Source organism: Cupressus sempervirens, chromosome 8 (assembly GCF_028749045.1).
Source record: "Cupressus sempervirens isolate cs-2001-9-10 chromosome 8, ASM2874904v1, whole genome shotgun sequence".
In the NCBI taxonomy this organism is placed as follows: domain Eukaryota; kingdom Viridiplantae; phylum Streptophyta; class Pinopsida; order Cupressales; family Cupressaceae; genus Cupressus; species Cupressus sempervirens.
This window is the reverse complement of record NC_143125.1, coordinates 191,723,104-191,742,524: the sequence shown is the minus strand read 5'-3', so window position 1 is coordinate 191,742,524 and position 19,421 is coordinate 191,723,104. Positions and strand designations below refer to the sequence as shown.

General features: G+C 37.0%; 1 protein-coding gene across 1 annotated transcript in view; it reads right to left on the bottom strand.

Annotated features, from left to right (window-relative positions):
• EMB3126 (Ribosomal protein L1p/L10e family) overlaps positions 1 to 19,206 on the bottom strand; it is a 52,564-nt gene extending 33,358 nt beyond the window's left edge. Inside the window, exons 1-3 of the mRNA XM_089797198.1 lie at positions 18,552 to 19,206; positions 16,564 to 16,743; positions 15,623 to 15,677 (exon numbers count right to left, since the gene is read on the bottom strand). Coding sequence (XP_089653324.1) covers positions 15,623 to 15,677; positions 16,564 to 16,743; positions 18,552 to 18,941 — 625 coding nt within the window. The 5' untranslated portion in view covers positions 18,942 to 19,206. The remainder of the gene's footprint in view (positions 1 to 15,622; positions 15,678 to 16,563; positions 16,744 to 18,551) is intronic.
• Positions 19,207 to 19,421: the final 215 nt, after the last annotated feature.

The following is a 19,421-nucleotide window of genomic DNA, read 5'->3' as shown; positions in this document are numbered from 1 at the left end:
AGAGTTAGCAGTAAGTGTTACAATAAGATGAGTACTGTATGTATTTTATCAAGAGCTCTTTGTAACTACCTGTGGCCACAGAAGAAGAGGAAGCTAGCCATTTGTTGCTTCCATCTGTTTTCTGACACAAACTGCTAGAGGGTCAAATGATCTAATTATTGCCCAAAGTACACAATGAAAGTACCAGACCATTTTTAGTACCTTAGATTCTTGCTCTTTTTAGCCCATTATTTAGAATCTTAGTTTAATGGTCATTTAGGCTTTATTTTTAGTTGTCTTACTCTATTCTATTTTTAGACAATTTTTCTTTGTCATTACAACTGTTTATAGTCTATAAACTCTGTACATTTGGTGTATTGTTAATGCAGTGTAATCAGTTTTTTTAAAGTTTCATGGTATCAGAGCAGTAAACATTTTGGACCAATTTTTCTGGAGAAATTTGAGATCTTTTTTTTCCACCTTTTGCAGTCTACTCTAAACCCGCCAATGGTTTATACGAATCCGTGGGCTCAAAATCACGAAGGTTTTCCCTCAGCAAAATCGCGAGAGTTTTAACTTTTAGTGGATGAACAAATAATTTTTTGAGTGTTTACTAACATAACTTTCTAAACGATTTTTCGGCATTTAACCCTTGTGCAATGTTGAGAATCGTGTCATATGTGGTCTCACTGCCTTCTTTTAAAAAACAACCATCATTTAATAGTGTTTCTGCATTTAAACATGATTTTTTCAGAGTTGTTAACTGTCCCACTTCTGTACCTACAAATGTGTTTTATTCTGCAAACACAATTTCTTCACATCTGGGTTTTTTCACTGAATTTTCATCATTTTATTCTGCAAGCCACGCGACCTACAGGAAACATTTCGGGCCATGGTTTTTCACTGGCAAATCTACCATTAAGTTTTTGTAGATGCTCCAAATCTAGAAGTACTCAGAACTTCAAGAATTTCAACAAACAGTACAGCAATCAAAATCAGTGTCCTTCCAATTGCAGCACACCAGCTTCACAGAATTTGCTGCCTGCAGGGATACAGTCAACAGCAGCAGACCACCCAGTTCATTCCATTATCCTAAGCAAAAATCTCCAATAAAATGTTTTCAGTTTATCAATGCATTTGTGCTAAATATTAGCCTCTGTTTGTACACAAAAAATGCTTATTACTAGTTGTTCTTATCAGATGATATAGTTGTACTACACCAAGAAGCTACATTTTATTGTGTTCATAAATAGATAATCTAATAACTCATTAGTTTTGGCCCTGATCTTTCCTTAATATCTTTATTTTTACTCAAGTCTGATATTGGCTATAAATTTCTAGTTGGATCCTAAAGTGATACTGATTGTTGGTTGCTTGCAAAACCTTTTTTGGTGTAATAATAAGATTATGCTATTGGGTTCGTCGTTTTTCTTAAATATTCAGTCATAACCATCAGCAATAATCAGAAAGGGTATAATACCAGAACTACACAAATTGTGTTTCCAAAGGCATCACAGTTAACTTGAAAAACTTTGCCAAAAATCCATGAGCACAAACACAAGCTCCTCAGTCATCTTCTTCAAGAATTCAAATGTCTTAGTTGTGGCAATAATCCACAAACCTCTATTCAACACACAAGTTAATGGCTTATAAATAACATTAAACTTCTAATGAATTTCCAATTACATTTTGCCAACCCGTTGAAACCATAGTTACGAGACTCTACGAGTCCGAGCCAAAGTCCACCTTTCCGAGGCAAATGGCCTCTAGACTCGGACTCGGCAGAGCCCACGTGGACTTGCCGAGTCCTGAGGTCAAGACTCTCGCCGACAGCTAAACCCATAAAGAGCAAAAATAAATTAAAATAAAATTTTAAGTGATTTGTTTTTGTTTTGTATAACATCCAATTGACCTAAAAAGGTCATTCCACCCTTTGCTAATGCTTGAGATAGAGAGAAAAGAGTAAGAGAAGAGTATTGGAGTTTTGAGAGAGAAATCAGCAAACCAATTGGCTCTCCCATATCAATTGCTAATGGGTTGTGCAACTTTGTAGCTTACACTTAAGCATTGAAAGGATCTAAAGGAAGCATTTGGAGGACGTTTCTACAAACTTACTTGCATTTTCATTGTTTAAGCAAATTTGAAGAGGTAAGCAACAAGCTGCATTTCTTTGTGTTGTTTTGTAAATTGTTTTACATTCATATTTTGTACTTTCCATTTTGATTACATTTGTTTTAGTCTCTACTTCTAATATCTACTATTTAAATTTATTCTAATTTATCTTGATGACAACTTGACAAGTAAGAACTAAGAAGCCCCTAAAGTTTAAAAATCTGATTTGATGCTAATTTTTTTCTATTTATAATATATTCATATTGCAGCAGCAGCCACATTGACATCATGCCTCAGGGTGAGTCTTGTGGAAGTGGAACTAGGGCTGCGTGTAACCCTGATGCAGACCCAGCTACAGTAGCAAGGGATGGGGGTTGGAAACACGCCATCCCAGGTCACAAAAGGGGAGTTGTTACATGTTGGCATTGCAGTGTAACATATAACGAGGAAGGCATAAATAGATTGAAGTATCAACTAGCACATATACCTAGGCGTGATGCAAAAAAATACAAAGAAGTACCTCAAGATGTTATGCGAGACATGCAAACTCTTCTAGAGAAAAAAATGGAAAAAAAGGAACTCAAAAAAAAAGCAACAAGAAGAAATGGCACAACTAGCTCAAGAGGGATCTTCTAATTTTTGCTCTCCATTATCTCCTACTCCACCTACTACTGCTATTGCTTCTACAAGTGTGACCATTGGGCCTCACATTCGTAAGAAAAGATCGACACTTGATTCCATCTTTATTCCACGCATGGCTCCAAGTGCACAACCATCGCTTGAGAGCATGGGTTGGAACAAGGAGAAGCATGATAGTGCAAAATTGGCACTTGGAGACTTTTTCATCTACAACAACATTTCATTCAATGTAACAAGGTACTTATTTATTTAATTTATGTCTTACTTCTCTTGCTTTCAAGTTTCAAGAGACAATAATATGCTTATTTGTTTATTTTAATTTGTTTTCAAATTTAATAGTAATAATATAATATACTAATTTGTTTAGATTTTATTTTATTTGTTTTAGGTCCCCTTATTGGCAAATTGTAATAGATGTCATTGCTGTTTGTGGTCCAGGGTTCAAAGCACCTAGTGTTGACGAGCTAAGAGGTCCTATTTTGACCCAAAGGGTGGCTTATGTAGAAGGTGCAATTCAGGAGCAGCATGAGGTGTGGAAGACGAAGGGTTGCACAATCATGACTGATGGTTGGACTAATAGGAATAGAACAATCCTCAACTTTCTTGTCTCCTCATCGTGTAATTGTAGACATTAGAAATTTAGAAGTAGAACTTGTACTTAAAAACTTAAAATCTTGATTAAGAAATTAAGTTTATAAATTATGAATTTATCATTGATCATTATACTAATTTGTCTCTTTTTTTTCAAGTGCCACGGCTTTTTTGAAATCAATTGATGTCTCAGGAAAAACAAAGAATGTCGAATATCTTTGTGAAGTAATGGAAGAAGTGATAAAGGATGTCGGTAAGGTGAATGTGGTGTAGATAGTTACAAATAATGCACCAAATTATGTTGTTGCAAGAAAGATTCTTATGGAGAGACACCCTTACTTATTTTGGACCCCTTGTGCTGCTCACTGCATTGACCTCATGTTAGAGGATCTTGGTAAACTCTCTTGAATAAAAACAATTACAAAGCAAGGAAGGAGTGTATACAAATTCATATATAATCATACATGAGTCTTCAACCTCATGAGGAAATACACAAATCAAAAGGAGTTGTCTCATCCAGGGGTCACTAGATTTGAAACCAATTTTCTCATGTTGCAAGATTTGCTTAATTCAAATGGAGGTTTGAAACACATGTTTGTAAGTGAAGAGTGGATCTCATCATGGTATGCAAAGACCGTTGCAAGGACTAATACAGCTCATCGCATTTTTTATGAGGGTTCCTTTTGGATATCGATCGCTAAGATTATGAAGGTAATTTTCGTTTTTGTCCTCATTTCAACTTTTTTGTTTAAGAAATTGTGTTATAAATTATTGTTTATTTTTTAAAGAAAAACTTAAAGCTGATTGTTTCTCTTTCAACTTTCATAATGAATGCAGTTCATAGAGCCGCTTGTTGTTCTCCTACAAATTCCTGATGGAGAGAAGCCCTCAATGGGCTACATTTATGAAGGCATGGATAGGGTGAAGGAGACCATTCACTCTTTTTTTGCAAAGAATCGATATAGAGATGGGCCTATATGGGTTGTCATTGATAGACGATGACACAATCTACTTCACAGGCCTATACATGCAACGGCCTAATTCCTTAATCCAGCATACCAATTCAGCCCACATTTCAAGGTTGATGATGAGGTGTGTAGTGGCCTCTATGATGTATAGAGAATATCACCTGATTCAAGAGTTGGAACAATTGTAGTCCGTGAGATTGAGTTGTTTATGAAAGCTCAAAGGACTTATTTGCATGGGAGTTCTGCAAGAAAAATAGGACAGAATTGATGCCTAGTAAAAATCTATGATTCTACATCCTAATTTCTAATTCTATTACCATTTTAAATTGATAAAGTCAAAGTTATTGAATTGATTTAAAATTTTCTTGTTTCAGATGCATGGTGGGAGATGTTTAGCACTAAGGTGCCAATTTTACAGAGGATTGCAATTCGCATCTTGAGGTAATCATCTAGTACATCAAGATGCGAACGCAATTGGAGTCTATTCGAGCATATACACTCAAAGAAGTGAAATAGATTAGCAGTGCAAAAAATTTAATGATCTTGTCTTTGTTCACTACAACCTTCACCTTTGCCATAGACAGATCCAAGGCACCGATACATCACCGATTGTATTAGAGACTGTTGATCCACATGCAAAGTGGAACACTGAGATTGTTGATCCTGTCTCCAATGATGAAGACGTGAAGTGGGTTGATCAAGTGGATCGTCTTACTTCTCTTGCTTTCAAGTTTCAAGAGACAATAATATGCTTATTTGTTTATTTTAATTTGTTTTCATATTTAATAGTAATAATATAATATACTAATTTGTTTAGATTTTATTTTATTTGTTTTAGGTCCCCTTATTGGCAAATTGCAATAGATGTCATTACTGTTTGTGGTCCAAGGTTCAAAGCACCTAGTGTTGACAAGCTAAGAGGTCCTATTTTGACCCAAAGGGTGGCTTATGTAGAAGGTGCAATTCAGGAGCAGCATGAGGTGTGGAAGACGAAGGGTTGCACAATCATGACTGATGGTTGGACTAATAGGAATAGAACAATCCTCAACTTTCTTGTCTCCTCATCGTGTAATTGTAGACATTAGAAATTTAGAAGTAGAACTTGTACTTAAAAATTTAGAATCTTGATTAAGAAATTAAGTTTATAAATTATGAATTTATGATTGATCATTACACTAATTTGTCTCTTTTTCTTTAAGTGCCACGGTTTTTTTGAAATCAATTGATGTCTCAGGAAAAACAAAGAATGTCGAATATCTTTGTGAAGTAATGGAAGAAGTGATAAAGGATGTCGGTAAGGTGAATGTGGTGCAGATAGTTACAAATAATGCACCAAATTATGTTGTTGCAAGAATGCTTCTTATGGAGAGACACCCTTACTTATTTTGGACCCCTTGTACTACTCACTGCATTGACCTCATGTTAGAGGATCTTGGTAAACTCTCTTAAATAAAAACAATTACAAAGCAAGGAAGGAGTGTATGCAAATTCATATATAATCATACATGGGTCTTCAACCTCATGAGGAAATACACAAATCAAAAGGAGTTGTCTCATCCAGGGGTCACTAGATTTGAAACCAATTTTCTCATGTTGCAAGATTTGCTTAATTCAAAGAGAGGTTTGAAACACATGTTTGTAAGTGAGGAGTGGATCTCATCATCGTATGCAAAGACCGTTGCAAGGACTAATACAGCTCATCGCATTTTTTATGAGGGTTCCTTTTGGACATCGATTGCTAAGATTGTGAAGGTAATTTTCATTTTTGTCCTCATTTCAACTTTTTTGTTTAAGAAATTATGTTCTAAATTATTGATTATTTTTTAAAGAAAAACTTAAAGCTGATTGTTTCTCTTTCAACTTTCATAATGAATGCAGTTCATAGAGCCGCTTATTGTTCTCCTACAAATTCCTGATGGAGAGAAGCCCTCAATGGGCTACATTTATGAGGGCATGGATAGGGTGAAGGAGGCCATTCGCTCTTTTTTTGCAAGGAATCAATATAGATATGGGCCTATATGGGTTGTCATTGATAGACGATGACACAATCTACTTCACAGGCCTATACATGCAACGGCCTAATTCCTTAATCTAGCATACCAATTCAGCCCACATTTCAAGGCTGATGATGAGGTGTGTAGTGGCCTCTATGATGTATAGAGAATATCACTTGATTCAAGAGTTGGAACAATTGTAGTCCATGAGATTGAGTTGTTTATGAAAGCTCAAAGGACTTATTTGCATGGGAGTTGTGCAAGAAAAATAGGACAAAATTGATGCCTGGTAAAAATCTATGATTCTACATCCTAATTTCTAATTCTATTACCATTTTAAATTGATAAAGTCAAAGTTATTGAATTGATTTAAAATTTTCTTGTTTCAAATGCATGGTGGGAGATGTTTAGCACTAAGGTGCCAATTTTACATAGGATTGCAATTCGCATCTTGAGGTAATCATCTAGTACATCAAGATGCGAACGCAATTGGAGTCTATTCGAGCATATACACTCAAAGAAGTGAAATGGATTAGCAGTGCAAAAATGAAATGATCTTGTCTTTGTTCAGTACAACCTTCACCTTTGCCATAGACAGATCCAGGGCACCGATACATCACTGATTGTATTAGAGACTGTTGATCCACATGCAAAGTGGAACACTGAGATTGTTGATCCTGTCTCCAATGATGAAGACGTGAAGTGGGTTGATCAGGTGGATCGGGAGACTAAGGCAGTAGTAATGGCAGTCGAGGAAACTGGAGCACAAGGAGACAGAGTGCAGGACCCTGAGGCTAGGAGTGATCTGATAATGAGGATTATGTGGGTGAGGATGAGGATGAAGATGAGGATGCCCCTGAGGTTCAGCCTCAGACAGAGGGAGAGAGGATGGCTCTACAATCTTCCATGACTTATCTTAGGCATACTTGTAGGACATAGGCTACTATGAGCCTTAGTCTTCTACACTCTAGTTGTTATTTTGATATATGATTTGAGCTTTTGATACCATGAATTTTGTAATCCATGAATATTGTAGACATTTGACACTACAGTGACACTATATTTATTACTTTATATTATGTTATTCAGTTTTTTTCTTCAAAAATTCACTTTTATACTTATGTGATCTATGCAAAATTGTGTATGTGTATTAAGTAGCTTCTATTTATCTCAATTATTGTGTATTTGATGTTAATTGACTAAAAGATGAATGAAAAAATCTTTAAATCCTTAAAAATCTTTGAATTTCATGGGTTTTTCAATTTTTCGAGTCTGGTCACTGAGTCCAAGTCTCAGCCCAATTTTGACTTTTTGAGTCAAAGGCGAGTCTGAGCCCCATAACTATGATTGAAACATTTGACAAGCAGGTGTTGATGGAGAAATAGCTTCAGATTAGAAGAATGTAATTAGCAAACTTGAGGAAGTGACTCGACAAAGACTCAATGGAGATAAGATCTAACATGGTACTCGCCCTTGTTCAACACCACACACATCTATTTCACCTCCTTTACATCATGATGAGGCTCGTCATATTGAGAAAAGGTTGTACCCAATACTACCCCTATAAGGACAAGCGCCTTACTCATTCCACACCTAGGTGGATAAGGAGTTTGTCTCTTCCACTATACCTTCACAAGTTGGGCTTGGTAGTTCTTCCAATCCTTTGTAGGGGTGTTTTATTGTACACTTTCTTTTAAAAGATCCGCATGGTAAATAATATGACTTCTTACAAAGTATGAGGTCTATGGCTAAAGCTATTGCCAACAATTCCAAATTTTGTTTACCATGTCTTACCATGTCTCATTGCAGAGGGTAGAACGAGGGCTTTCACCTCACACTTCTCCCTGAGAAGAACGAATTTCCACCATGCCTCATTGCAAAGGATGGAATGAGGGCTTTCACCTCAAACTTCTCCTAAGAAGAATGTATTTCCGCCATGCCTCATTACAAAGGGTGGATCCACCATACCTACTCACAAAAGGTGAAACAAGGGATTTCACCTCAAACTTATCTCACAGAGAAAAATTCATTAACAGCATGAATAACAATGGTTAAGATTCTGTCACAAATGAGACTCCCTCTCAATCGGGACAACTTTGATCACCATAATAAGATAGCTAATTCCAATTGGTCCAACAATGAGCTTTAGTAATTACACTACCACATAAGCTTGCAAAGAATTAGACATCTCTCTCTGTTATGTAACCTCCCTTTGAAGCTGAATAGTCTCCCTCTAAATATTATTTCCTATATATGATTTTCACCTTTTAACAAAGATATATATTATCAATTTAGTCCCATGACTATAAGCAAAATCCCCATGTTTATGAATATCTCATCATCTCATGGCTTCTTGATGCAGCCTATAACCAAGAGAAAACAGAAATTAAATCATAAAATCAATCTACCATGACGAGAAATATAGAAATCAATGCCAAAAGCATAAACTATTCCCAGTAATATAACAACACTTCATGATCAATATTCAAAGATATAATCACTAGAATACTTATCTCTAGTCTCAGCACACACATAGATATGAATTAATACTCTATGATAATTCATATCAACCAAATCTCAAGTTTTATCTTTGACATAGTCATCAAGCCATCTAAAATAACCTAGTTAGAAATCGCAAGCTCTTGGATTATATCAAGTCAGAATAAATACGTATATAAATCATAAAACCAATAAAACATACTCAATAGATACCCCACTTTGATAATACATACGTTGAATCTTCAGCCCCGACACACAAAATATAAATCGTATATCCTTCAAACTTAATCCACGAAAAAGAAAGGAATCTAGTCCATCAATAAGGAGTTTTGCGTGTCTAAAATTCATTAACGTCTCACGTCATAAAACTTACCAAGGAACATGAATCAATCAAATTCAATAACCCCAATTACAAAATCAACACTTACCTGGACCTTGATAGCTTATGAGAATAATTTCTTTTGGAACCATACATGAAGATCGAACATGTTGCAGTAAGGATGACAGTGCTTGATGCTGCCAAAAATATGGAGGTGTTCGTTGGAGCTCGGCTTAAAGACAATCTCTTCTATCGTACAATACCATGCACATCCTGTTTATTTTACTTGCTCCAAAAACATTAATTATACTACATATACTTGTGTCACCGGAACAATGAAAAATAATACTACTCTTTGAAGCACTACAAATAAAAATACGTATCACTGTCACACATATAAAGAGAGGGTGTCATTTGAGAAAACTATGAGAACTGACAGTGCCGGAAATGCAAGCTAATGAGGTGGAGATTAGAGTCCTAGATTGATCTAATGACCTGTCCTCCCACATTAAGCATGTACATTGTCTGCAAACAAACTGATCTCAAATGACAATGAAGCTTCTATGAGAGGCACGCTTGAGAATAGACTGATTATAGAGATGACCTTGATTCCATTAATAAATGCATACCCTAGTTTCCTGTCAAGCGAGAAAGTCACATTTAGGCGATCATTCAAGACATTGATAGAGAATTCCCTAATGAGGTATGCATGTGAGAGGGCATTTGCAGTCTATGTAGCATTGAAGATGTAAGGCAAGGTAAGCCACTAGAGGCAACAAAAAAAATTGCAACTAAATGTCAGTATGACTAATCAAAAACTAAGGGTAAAAATGAAGCCCAAGCCAATACCAACTGCGGGAGACAATAAAGGAATAAGTGACTAGGGTTGTGAAAATGCGAGCACTCATGTAGGACGTAGGCGATGGGAGTGTTGGATCCAGAGATGAAGCAGTTGCAAACACAAGATTTGCCACAGTGGGTAGAGAATAGTTGGACTCCTCATCTCCCACGCATGACGGCACCTTGCTCCCACTCACACCACAGTACATCAGGATTACCACTCCAGGTGAGAAGGAAGTGATTGTACTGCATTGTGAAGTACCCAAACTCAAAAACCTCTAAAATAGATCCTACCCATCCTGACCCCCTGATTTGGGTCATCTCATTTTTCTCTTATATTAAGCGTAGCATTGCAATGGCATCCAAACCAAATGGGTGAGGAACACCAAAAAGATTGATCATATACATGAACAATTAAACTCATACTTAGAACACAAAAACACTTGAAACAACTAGAGTTGAGAACAAAGAAAAGCAACCAAGGCATAGGTCCAATAAAATAAGAAAATTATATGGCAGGTATGAAAGATATGAATTAACAGATGAACATAAGCTCTGAATCGCAGCTATCAAACTCCAACACTTACAAATTGCCTACAAGATTCTCAAGCAATCTGAACATATATACAACTCCTTTATTGCTTTTATATAGCTTAGATTTGATACCATGTTAATGTTTTGCCCAAAAAAATGAAAAATAGCAATTAAGAAGAACAAAAATAGGTACAAAAGATACAAGACATTTATCCTAGGAAAACCCTCCAATCTAGAGGGAAAAACCCAGCCACACCAGAAAAATATACTTTTATTAATAAAATGTTCAAATACAAAGCTTTGCACTTGATATTGTGCATCATTACGCTAAGCAATAACATATATTAATTGGAACGAGAGACTCTTCATATTACAACTGAAGGTCTCTTCAATTTCCAAACACAAGAATCTTCATGTTTCCACATGCAGGACTCTTTGCATGACACATGGCTCTTCATATAATATTATCTCAAATATTAACATACATATCTTCTCCATCGATAAACACAATCCATAGGTACTATCTCAATTTCAATATATGTATCAAAATCAGAGATAAAGATCTCTACAAAGCTACAATCTTCAACAAAAGCCCCTTTAGTTTTGATTAATGGTCATTAAAAAAGATAGTGCCTGAATTGGAAAAATAGTATTTTTCCAAGGAGGCTGTAGTGCTTACAAATTCATTTGAGAAGCAGTACTCTCACTAGAATGGTAGTGATACTTTTGTCCACGAGGGTTTACTTTTCCTTGTATATCAAACTTATAAGGAAGCAAAATAAAAGGAAATTGTTTCAAGGATGACCTTAGCTTCTTATCTTGGATGTAAGCAATTGGTGGTAAAAAATGATTCTTTACTTGTGATCAGTGGTTGTTGCAAAAGCTAGTGCTTGAATTGGAAAAATGTCATTTTTTCAAGATGGCTTTGGTGCTTGCAAAAATCATATGAGAACTGCTATTCTCACACTGCTTCAGAAAAGCTAACTTGCTGGCACGTTTGTTGGCATATGCTAGAGTAGACCAGGATCCCTTTTCAGCTCTCTTCACTAAGCAAAGCACTTCTTGACCAGGATTGGAAAAATTGCCAATTCATAAACCTACTAAAATTGTTTATACGTGTTTTTTCTTAGGATCTTATGAAGAACACTAAATTGGTGATAGACGATAATCACTAGAACAAGTGTTTTAGATTTAATGGACATGAGGGTTGGGGCTTGGGTATTGTGTGAAGAAGAGTTTGATTTGATATTGCATATGTTGTGAAATTAGGCATATATTGGCCTCCTCCAACAATGTTTTTGCATTGTCAGATGATTTTGACCCTGTTTCATATCACAACACTACTGTTTTGCTTTCTCTAAGTTTGGGTTTGGTTGCAAGTGTTGTTTTGGCATCTTGGTTTGTTCTGACAGTATCATTTTTTGGTAGTGTATTTTCCATAATGACACATTATCATGGCTCTAGAAATCCTAGGCAGCCACCTCTTCACTCCACTACACCTCCCATATCATTATGCTTTATGACATTCCTGGGCAACCACCTCTTCACTCTACTCCACCTCCGTACTACCATTTGTTCATCTACTCCACTATTATTGAGGCCATCAGATCTTTGAGATGCAGCAGAGCAGCAAATGAAGAGAGTTTCTAGGCAGAGCTTTTCAAACTTGGTGTGTCGGTTCTTGGATCTTACCTTCCTCAACTCTTTAATAGAGTGGTTTGCATTGGGTTTCCTGAGTTCTGGTCTAGACATGTGGTTTACCCTATTCACAAGTCTGGGCCTGCTTCTCATCTGGGTAACTATAGAACTATTATGATCGGACATACTTTTGCCAAACTTTATGCCACTGCTTTGAAGACCATGTTATCTAGTGAGCTTGATAGAAGAGGTTGTAGAGCTAAAGGGCAGGCTAGTTTTCAGGCAAACTATCAGACTATGGATCATGTATTCACACTGCGAGCTATCATTGAGGAGGCTGGGCACCGCTCTTAGAAGGTCTATTGTTGTTTTGTGGACTTTCGTAAGGCTTTCGATTCTATTCCTAGGTTGGCCTTATTCTAGAGACTTCATGAGATTGGGATCTCAGATATGTTGCAAACTGCTATTATGAGGGTTTATGAGAGGGTAACCGGTAGGCTTAGGACTCTGGAGGGCTTTTCTGTTCCGATTTAGAGCACCATTGGGGTGAACCAAGGCTGTCCTCTTTCTCCTACACTGTTTGGCTTGTATATTGATGAGTTGGAGAATTTCTTTGTGAACTCCTCTCAACCGGGCGATGGGTGTTATTCGCATCATGTTTTGATCTCCATTCTCCTTTTTGCTGATGATGTGGTTCTCTTGGCCTCTTCTCCTGACAGCTTGCAGAGACTCCTTGATGGCCTAGCTTCTTTTTGTGATCAACAGCAGCTTGTGGTCAATTTGTCTAAGACTTGGGTTATGGTCTTTAAATGTTTAAAGACCTCTCATCTTCATTTCTTCTTTCCGAGTCAGGAGGTTGAGATTACTTTCTCTTATATGTATCTCAGTGTGAAGTTCTCGGGGCCGCGCTTTAGCTTGAGACCAGCTATTCAATCCAGAGTTAGTAAAGGCATGGGTTCCTTGGCCTTGTTGGAAAGAGTGCTTCAGGCATCATTTCCAAGATATATCATCCAAGTTGTCCCTTTTGGACTACTTGGTTCGTCCAACAATTCTCTATGGCTCAGTGGCTTGGGGGCCTTCTCTTATTGCTTCTGATTGGGCTTCTATAGAGAGGGTTCAAACGTTGATGTTACAGCGTATCATAAGATGTCACAGACTCACCCCTCACAACATTGTCTTAGCTGAGTTTGGAGCTCATCCTCTCAAACTTGCCGCCATTTTTGACTTGATTTGGTTTCTTCATCTGCTTCGTGGTTTTATGGAGTTGAATGTTCACTAGCACAAATACTCTCATCTAGCATACTGTTCTTCTGTTGAGATTATGAGATCCGACACCTCTACTAGGTCTCGTTGGTACGCCCAGGCCACCTCTTTGTTGGGTTCGATTGGTATTGAGATAGATCGTCTTCCTCCTTACTAGTTTTCACTTGATGCTCGTGCTCATCTTCTCCCCTCACATCAAGAGTTGAACAAGCATGTTAGACAAGATATTTACAGACAATACATTACCACTACCTGGAGTAATCCCCCGGGAGGTCTACGACCTAAGATGGCCTTCTATGCTGAGTATTTTCTTGTGGTTTAGGATGGTATTATTGCTTGCCTTAATTATCTCTATCGGCACTGGAATCATCCCTTGTGATTTTCTTTAGGCTCATTCAGGGTTGGTTCTCACGACCTCAGGGCTCAGACCAATCACCATATGAATCGGGCTGATCAGATATGTCAGTTGTGTACTTTGGCAAAGGTTGAGACTGAGATCCACTTCATTTTTCGATGTACTCTTTATTATGAGATCAAAGGGAGATTTTACTACCTTTTCAGAGACTGTTCTTCTCTTTCGATGTTCTTCAGCTATATTGACCAGCGGTGTCTTGCACTTTATCTTCAGGAGGCCACTCATCTTCAAGAGATTGCCCTGCAATCTTTTATACCTCAGGGGCATACTTCAGACCAGCTCATTACTACCTTTTTCTCTCCCTTGTCCTCCTTCACAGCGTTGGAAAAGGCCTTCCAGTACTTCTCATTCCAGATCGATTAGACACTGCACCAATCTCTCCAGGCAACGACAGTCCTACAACAATTCCACACGACAGTCTAAGACTATGGATCATCCACAGGTTTACCCCTCTATTATTGATTTCTTTGTGACAAGGAAGGAACCTTAGTCCTTACCTTGTCTTCCTTCTTGTTTTGTTTCGGGCTTTTGTTTCTTCTCAGTCACCGTTTGGTGCTTCTACTTTGGCCGGCTCTTCTGTTTGTATGCTTAGTCCCATAAACCTTGTTGGTTTTTCGTGGACATTAATATTATTATCTTATCTTATCTTATCTTAGAAAGGATGAATTCTGATAATCAACTTTGTGCTACTATTAATTACAAGGATCACACAGTTTTTGGCTTGGCCAAAATTGTGTTGGTTAAAGCAGGTGTAGATGATGATGGTCCTTCCCAGTTGAAAGCATCCATTTGAGAGGACTCTGTTTAGATAACAGTGTCGATTGTGCCATTTGTAGAGCATGGGGTCTAGTACCTTCCTCTATTGTTGCCCTCTTTGTTCAAGGATATGTTCTATGTTGATGATGTGCAGGATGGTATTAAGGCTTTGGTTGAAGTTTCAAACACCCAGCTTCTCTAAAGGATGATATTCTCTTGACTTAGGCTGGACAATGGAGATTTTTATGGTTACTCATAATAGTGGGCATTCAGAAAGGTCACCGTTTCAGGATGCCTAGTTGGATGCAAGTGATCTTGTGTGGCAAAAGAAAAAGTAGGTATTTTACAAAGTGACGTTTCCTACATTGGCTGGTGGGTGTAATGATTTTGTGTCAGATGGTGCTGCTAAAAGGAAGGAAGAAGTCACAGTGATGGGTATGGTAAGTTGGAGTATTGATCCTGCTGGTAAGGTGAGCAGGTGGGGAGCCTGTGTTTAAGCTTGCGGCTTTGTATCTTTTCAGATGGTATTTAGGGTGGTAGTCTGCTTGTTTTTTCTTGAGATGCAGTCAGTGTGTTGAGGCTTCAAGTTTTGACCAATTTGGTCATTTTTTTGGAACTATTTATTTCTGTGGTGACGGCCCCTATTGATCTCCCACTACTTAATCAAAGAAAAGCGGATATAAAGGAAGAAACTCTGTGAAACAATCAAATAATTAATAAAAAGAATGTGTATGATTTAAGTTAACATACTTAATTGTGCACAGAAAACGCAGAAAATGAGGATTTTGATAGAAATTGTTATGAAAACATCTAATCTACTCCATTTGCAGTTCACTGTAGATCTAAACAATGATCTTCCTAACTATTCAGAAGTCCTATTTACAAGACACAAATAGGGGAATCACACAATTATTTCTACCCACAGTTCAGATATATTGATGGAAACAAAGACACATCCCATCTAAAAGCATAACCACTTTGATACAAAGTTTAAGCTTATATAATCTGTTCATATATCTCTAATAACCTCCAGAAACTCAGTCTTTAAATGCATGACAACATTAAGAGAACACACCTTGTGAAACCACAGCTATTCTAACAGTTTGGCCTGTTCCTTTCGGTAAAATCACCTGAAATCAACCACATAATATCATTCACCCATTTAAATATGTTCATTACAATGAATGTCTAAAGCTTTGATAAAATATAGCAACATGAAATGATTCATCTGAATAAACGTAACTTTAAAAACAAGCTCTTTACTAACACTCTGCATAAAGGAAAGTCACTTTTACTGGCAGAGAAAACACTGAAGCTAATTTGTTCGGTTCAAGCCTTTAGTAGCTAGGTACTGACTTCAAAGGCATCAGAATTTCCAAGATTCCTGCAGATGAATAGAGGAACTTTGCTTTCAAAACTGAGAGATAGTTAGGAGAGATAGTTGGGCTTAATCAAATTGAGGAATGTCAGAATGTTTCCTAGTAGAAACTGATTAGTCCAATAAGCAGCAACATATAGAACACTCTGAGGCAGTGCCAGACAAAGTCCTCACACTAGAATTTAGTTGCACAGCTTAGAGCTATGGACCCGACTACCAGATTCATTCTCAACTAGATTCATTTGAATATATGCATGTTCACAACCCATTGTACTTCTGCACAAGAACAACCCCAAGATCTTTTACATCTATCCCTATGCTCCCCACGCACACAATCCAGAAAATTTCCGACTTTGATTCCTCCTAATTCCATGGCCAAGGAAAATGACACAATAAAGTAGGCTAAAGTTGCTCTCTTGCAGAATTATGTTGAAACTGTAAAAAACATCTGTAAATGTTATGCAAATGTACATAGGACTTAGGTTACTGAATTCTACCACACATGCACTTAAACTAGACCATTTTGAACTCCATGTCTAATGCCACACTTTGAATGAAAAATGATATACATAGATAATAGCAATTTTGCACTCTAGCATATCTAAAATAAAAAAGTATCACAGCTGTCTCAAACTCACCGTTGCCCTTAGTTGCTGATCGTTATATTTGGGATCGATATTGAGGCGAAAATGGGCTTCTGCTGTCTCTACAAACTTTGTACTTGCAGTAGCTTTCATCAAACGAATAGCAGTTATAGGACTATATTCTTGTTTCTTCACTCGCACCTTCTGAATTTCCAAAAACCTTTTTGAACGTTCCTGTAAGAACATAATGATTTTTATTAATTTCATGGTAAATGCATCAAATCAATGACCACTTTTCATCATATACTCACTGCAACATATTTTAAATGTAGAAATGATGTTATAAAATAAATCATCACTTTCTTCCAAAAAGACAAGAAAACCCAATAATGGCATACATTGCATATGAGATGAAGTCTCTTCTCTTTGAAAAAAAAGCGAGCTTAGAGCATCAAGAATGCTCCAAACCTATGTATTCCCCCTTTTAACAAATTTGCCTTCGCATACCAAATTCTTAGATGGCCAAAGACCTAAATAGACAAGCTTATAAACCAAATTATAATGAGAGTATAGTATAGTTACTCAAAGTTAGGTCTACCCTACTGATCTGATAATTTAATGGTGAAAACTAACAGGAAGAGACTGACAGAACAGTTTGCATGGTTGTTGAAGTTTCCGACCACAGTGAGAGCATTTTTCATGAATTCTCTCTAGAATAAAAAATGTCATTTATCAATTCAAAAGGCAATGAAGCTGAGTCCACTTGGGAATGAAATCTTAGAACTAATATAAAAGACACTTTTACAGTACAACCTAGGCCACCTCCAAAGACATGTCCAATCGGCACTCACTAAAGGAGCACTAATCGAATTAAATTTTATATATAATGGTCTTTCCCAGCTTTTGAAGTTAGGGTTATATCTACTTTGTACAAAATGGCAATCCAGAGTTTAAAAATATCTTCAAGTAAACCAGTAGCTATTTTAAGTATTTTTTCTTCAAACAAAGAGCAGCAGCATTGAATTCGCTTCTTATTATATGCTGTTGAAAGATTAATTTCAGTAATTACTAATTAAATCTGAATTACATAGTGCACAAATAATTGAATCGCCCACTTAAGAATCATTATGATGTATATTTTATTTTACATACTTCGAATTAATGAATCTCTATTATTTAATATGAAGTTAAATTCCAGCAGTCCATGGTCTAGTGGCCTGGAAAAGAGATTACCATGATGATGACCTGAGATTCAAGCACTGCATGTAGGCAATCTCTATAAAGATGGGTGCCAGACCCAAAAAAATGGCAGAGCAAAAACCCCTGCATGTGGTTTACAAGCCTAATTACAGTCTAAGATTGATAGTGAATTATTTGCTCACAAAAAGACAGCGAATCAGTGTTACAATTTAACAAGAAAACTAAACAAAGGTATGTGCAAAGCAATAACAGATTCCTAAAATATTACCCAAAGATCAAACAGAATTCACTTTTAAGCAACTTTTCTTAGAACTCAAATATTCCTGAATCTGTCAGCTTATGCACACTTGCTGACATTAAGATACAGCCGAAACTTCTAATTAGGATAGGCCTAACATTCTAGATTTCTATTTTGATTTGATGTGTATAATGGTGTCCCTCACTCCACCAAAGAAAAGAGAAGAATATGCCAACCAAATTCAATTGAAATCCAAGGAGGAAAAAAAATATGTTAGTTTAGACAAAGTGATCTAGGCAATTTCAAAAGAAAGATTTATTTTAGCAAGTGCATAATGATTGGAAAATCTTTCCTGGTTGAAGACTTTTAAAACCTCTACAGTAGGCCAGTATTTGACCATTGTTGGTTTTTCTAGCGATGAAAATGACTAAAAATCCCGGTAAAACATGTGCATGTACCACCTAATCGGAATCAATCTCCACCTACTTGTGGGGAGCGGAGGCGTTGGAATTAACGCATTCTAATTCCCATTCCCATTGTGAATACAAGTATTCCCTTTATCTTACTACAATTTTTATAAACCAAAGAGAACGTTAAAACATACTCTGTCACGCTTGAGTGGCAATGCAGCCTTTCCTTTTTTGGATTTCGTAGTGGTAATCACAGCACCCTCACCATCCTCTTCTTCGTCCTCTCCCTCTTCTTCCTCTGTCGCATCCTCGTCTTTTACAAGAGACCCTGCAAACCCTGAAACAGCACTCACTCTTACTTTACCTATTACACAAGGCTTCGCATTTCCCGATATCTTCTGACTTCTGGGAAGAAGCAAAGCAAGTTTTCTGCTGTACCTTGATAGGTCACCATACCTACTTAAACGCCTTTGGATGGGCTTCTGAACTACCGGTGAATAAGAAATGGGGGATGGTTTGGAAGAAATGCTTAAACTGGTAAAGGAGCAATCCACTAAAGCATTGATTGCTGCTAGAGTTGTCATTTCTACTAGTTGCAAACTAGAAACCTAAAAACGGCAATTGTGAGTCTGCTATAGGGGTGTCATAAAACCTCTTCGCAATTCACAACCAGTCTATAATCTGCAAACGAAAATTCTTTCTTCTAGCCGGTTCTCAGGTGTTGTGTTAAATGCCACAATTGTGGCATGAAATGACACTACTCAGATAAATGAAATCAGCCCATGGAGAAAACTAACAGTGGCAGAAATGTGTGCGATGAAAGACAAGAGAATTCCCAAAGGATGGGATGAAAATGCAAAGAAGAGTTTGGCATAGATAAGGGTGTGGTTTTATCCGAATGAAGATAAGAACAGTCCTTAGTCACACGCTTAACCTGCTAAAATAAAATGATCTCGTAAAACCCAAAATTTCTGAACGAAGAGAAACATATTAATTGAGAATCTGCTCAGCAGTTTTGTTCGTCATTTATCCACGTTTTAAGTACCTTATCATTCTCTCTTGCT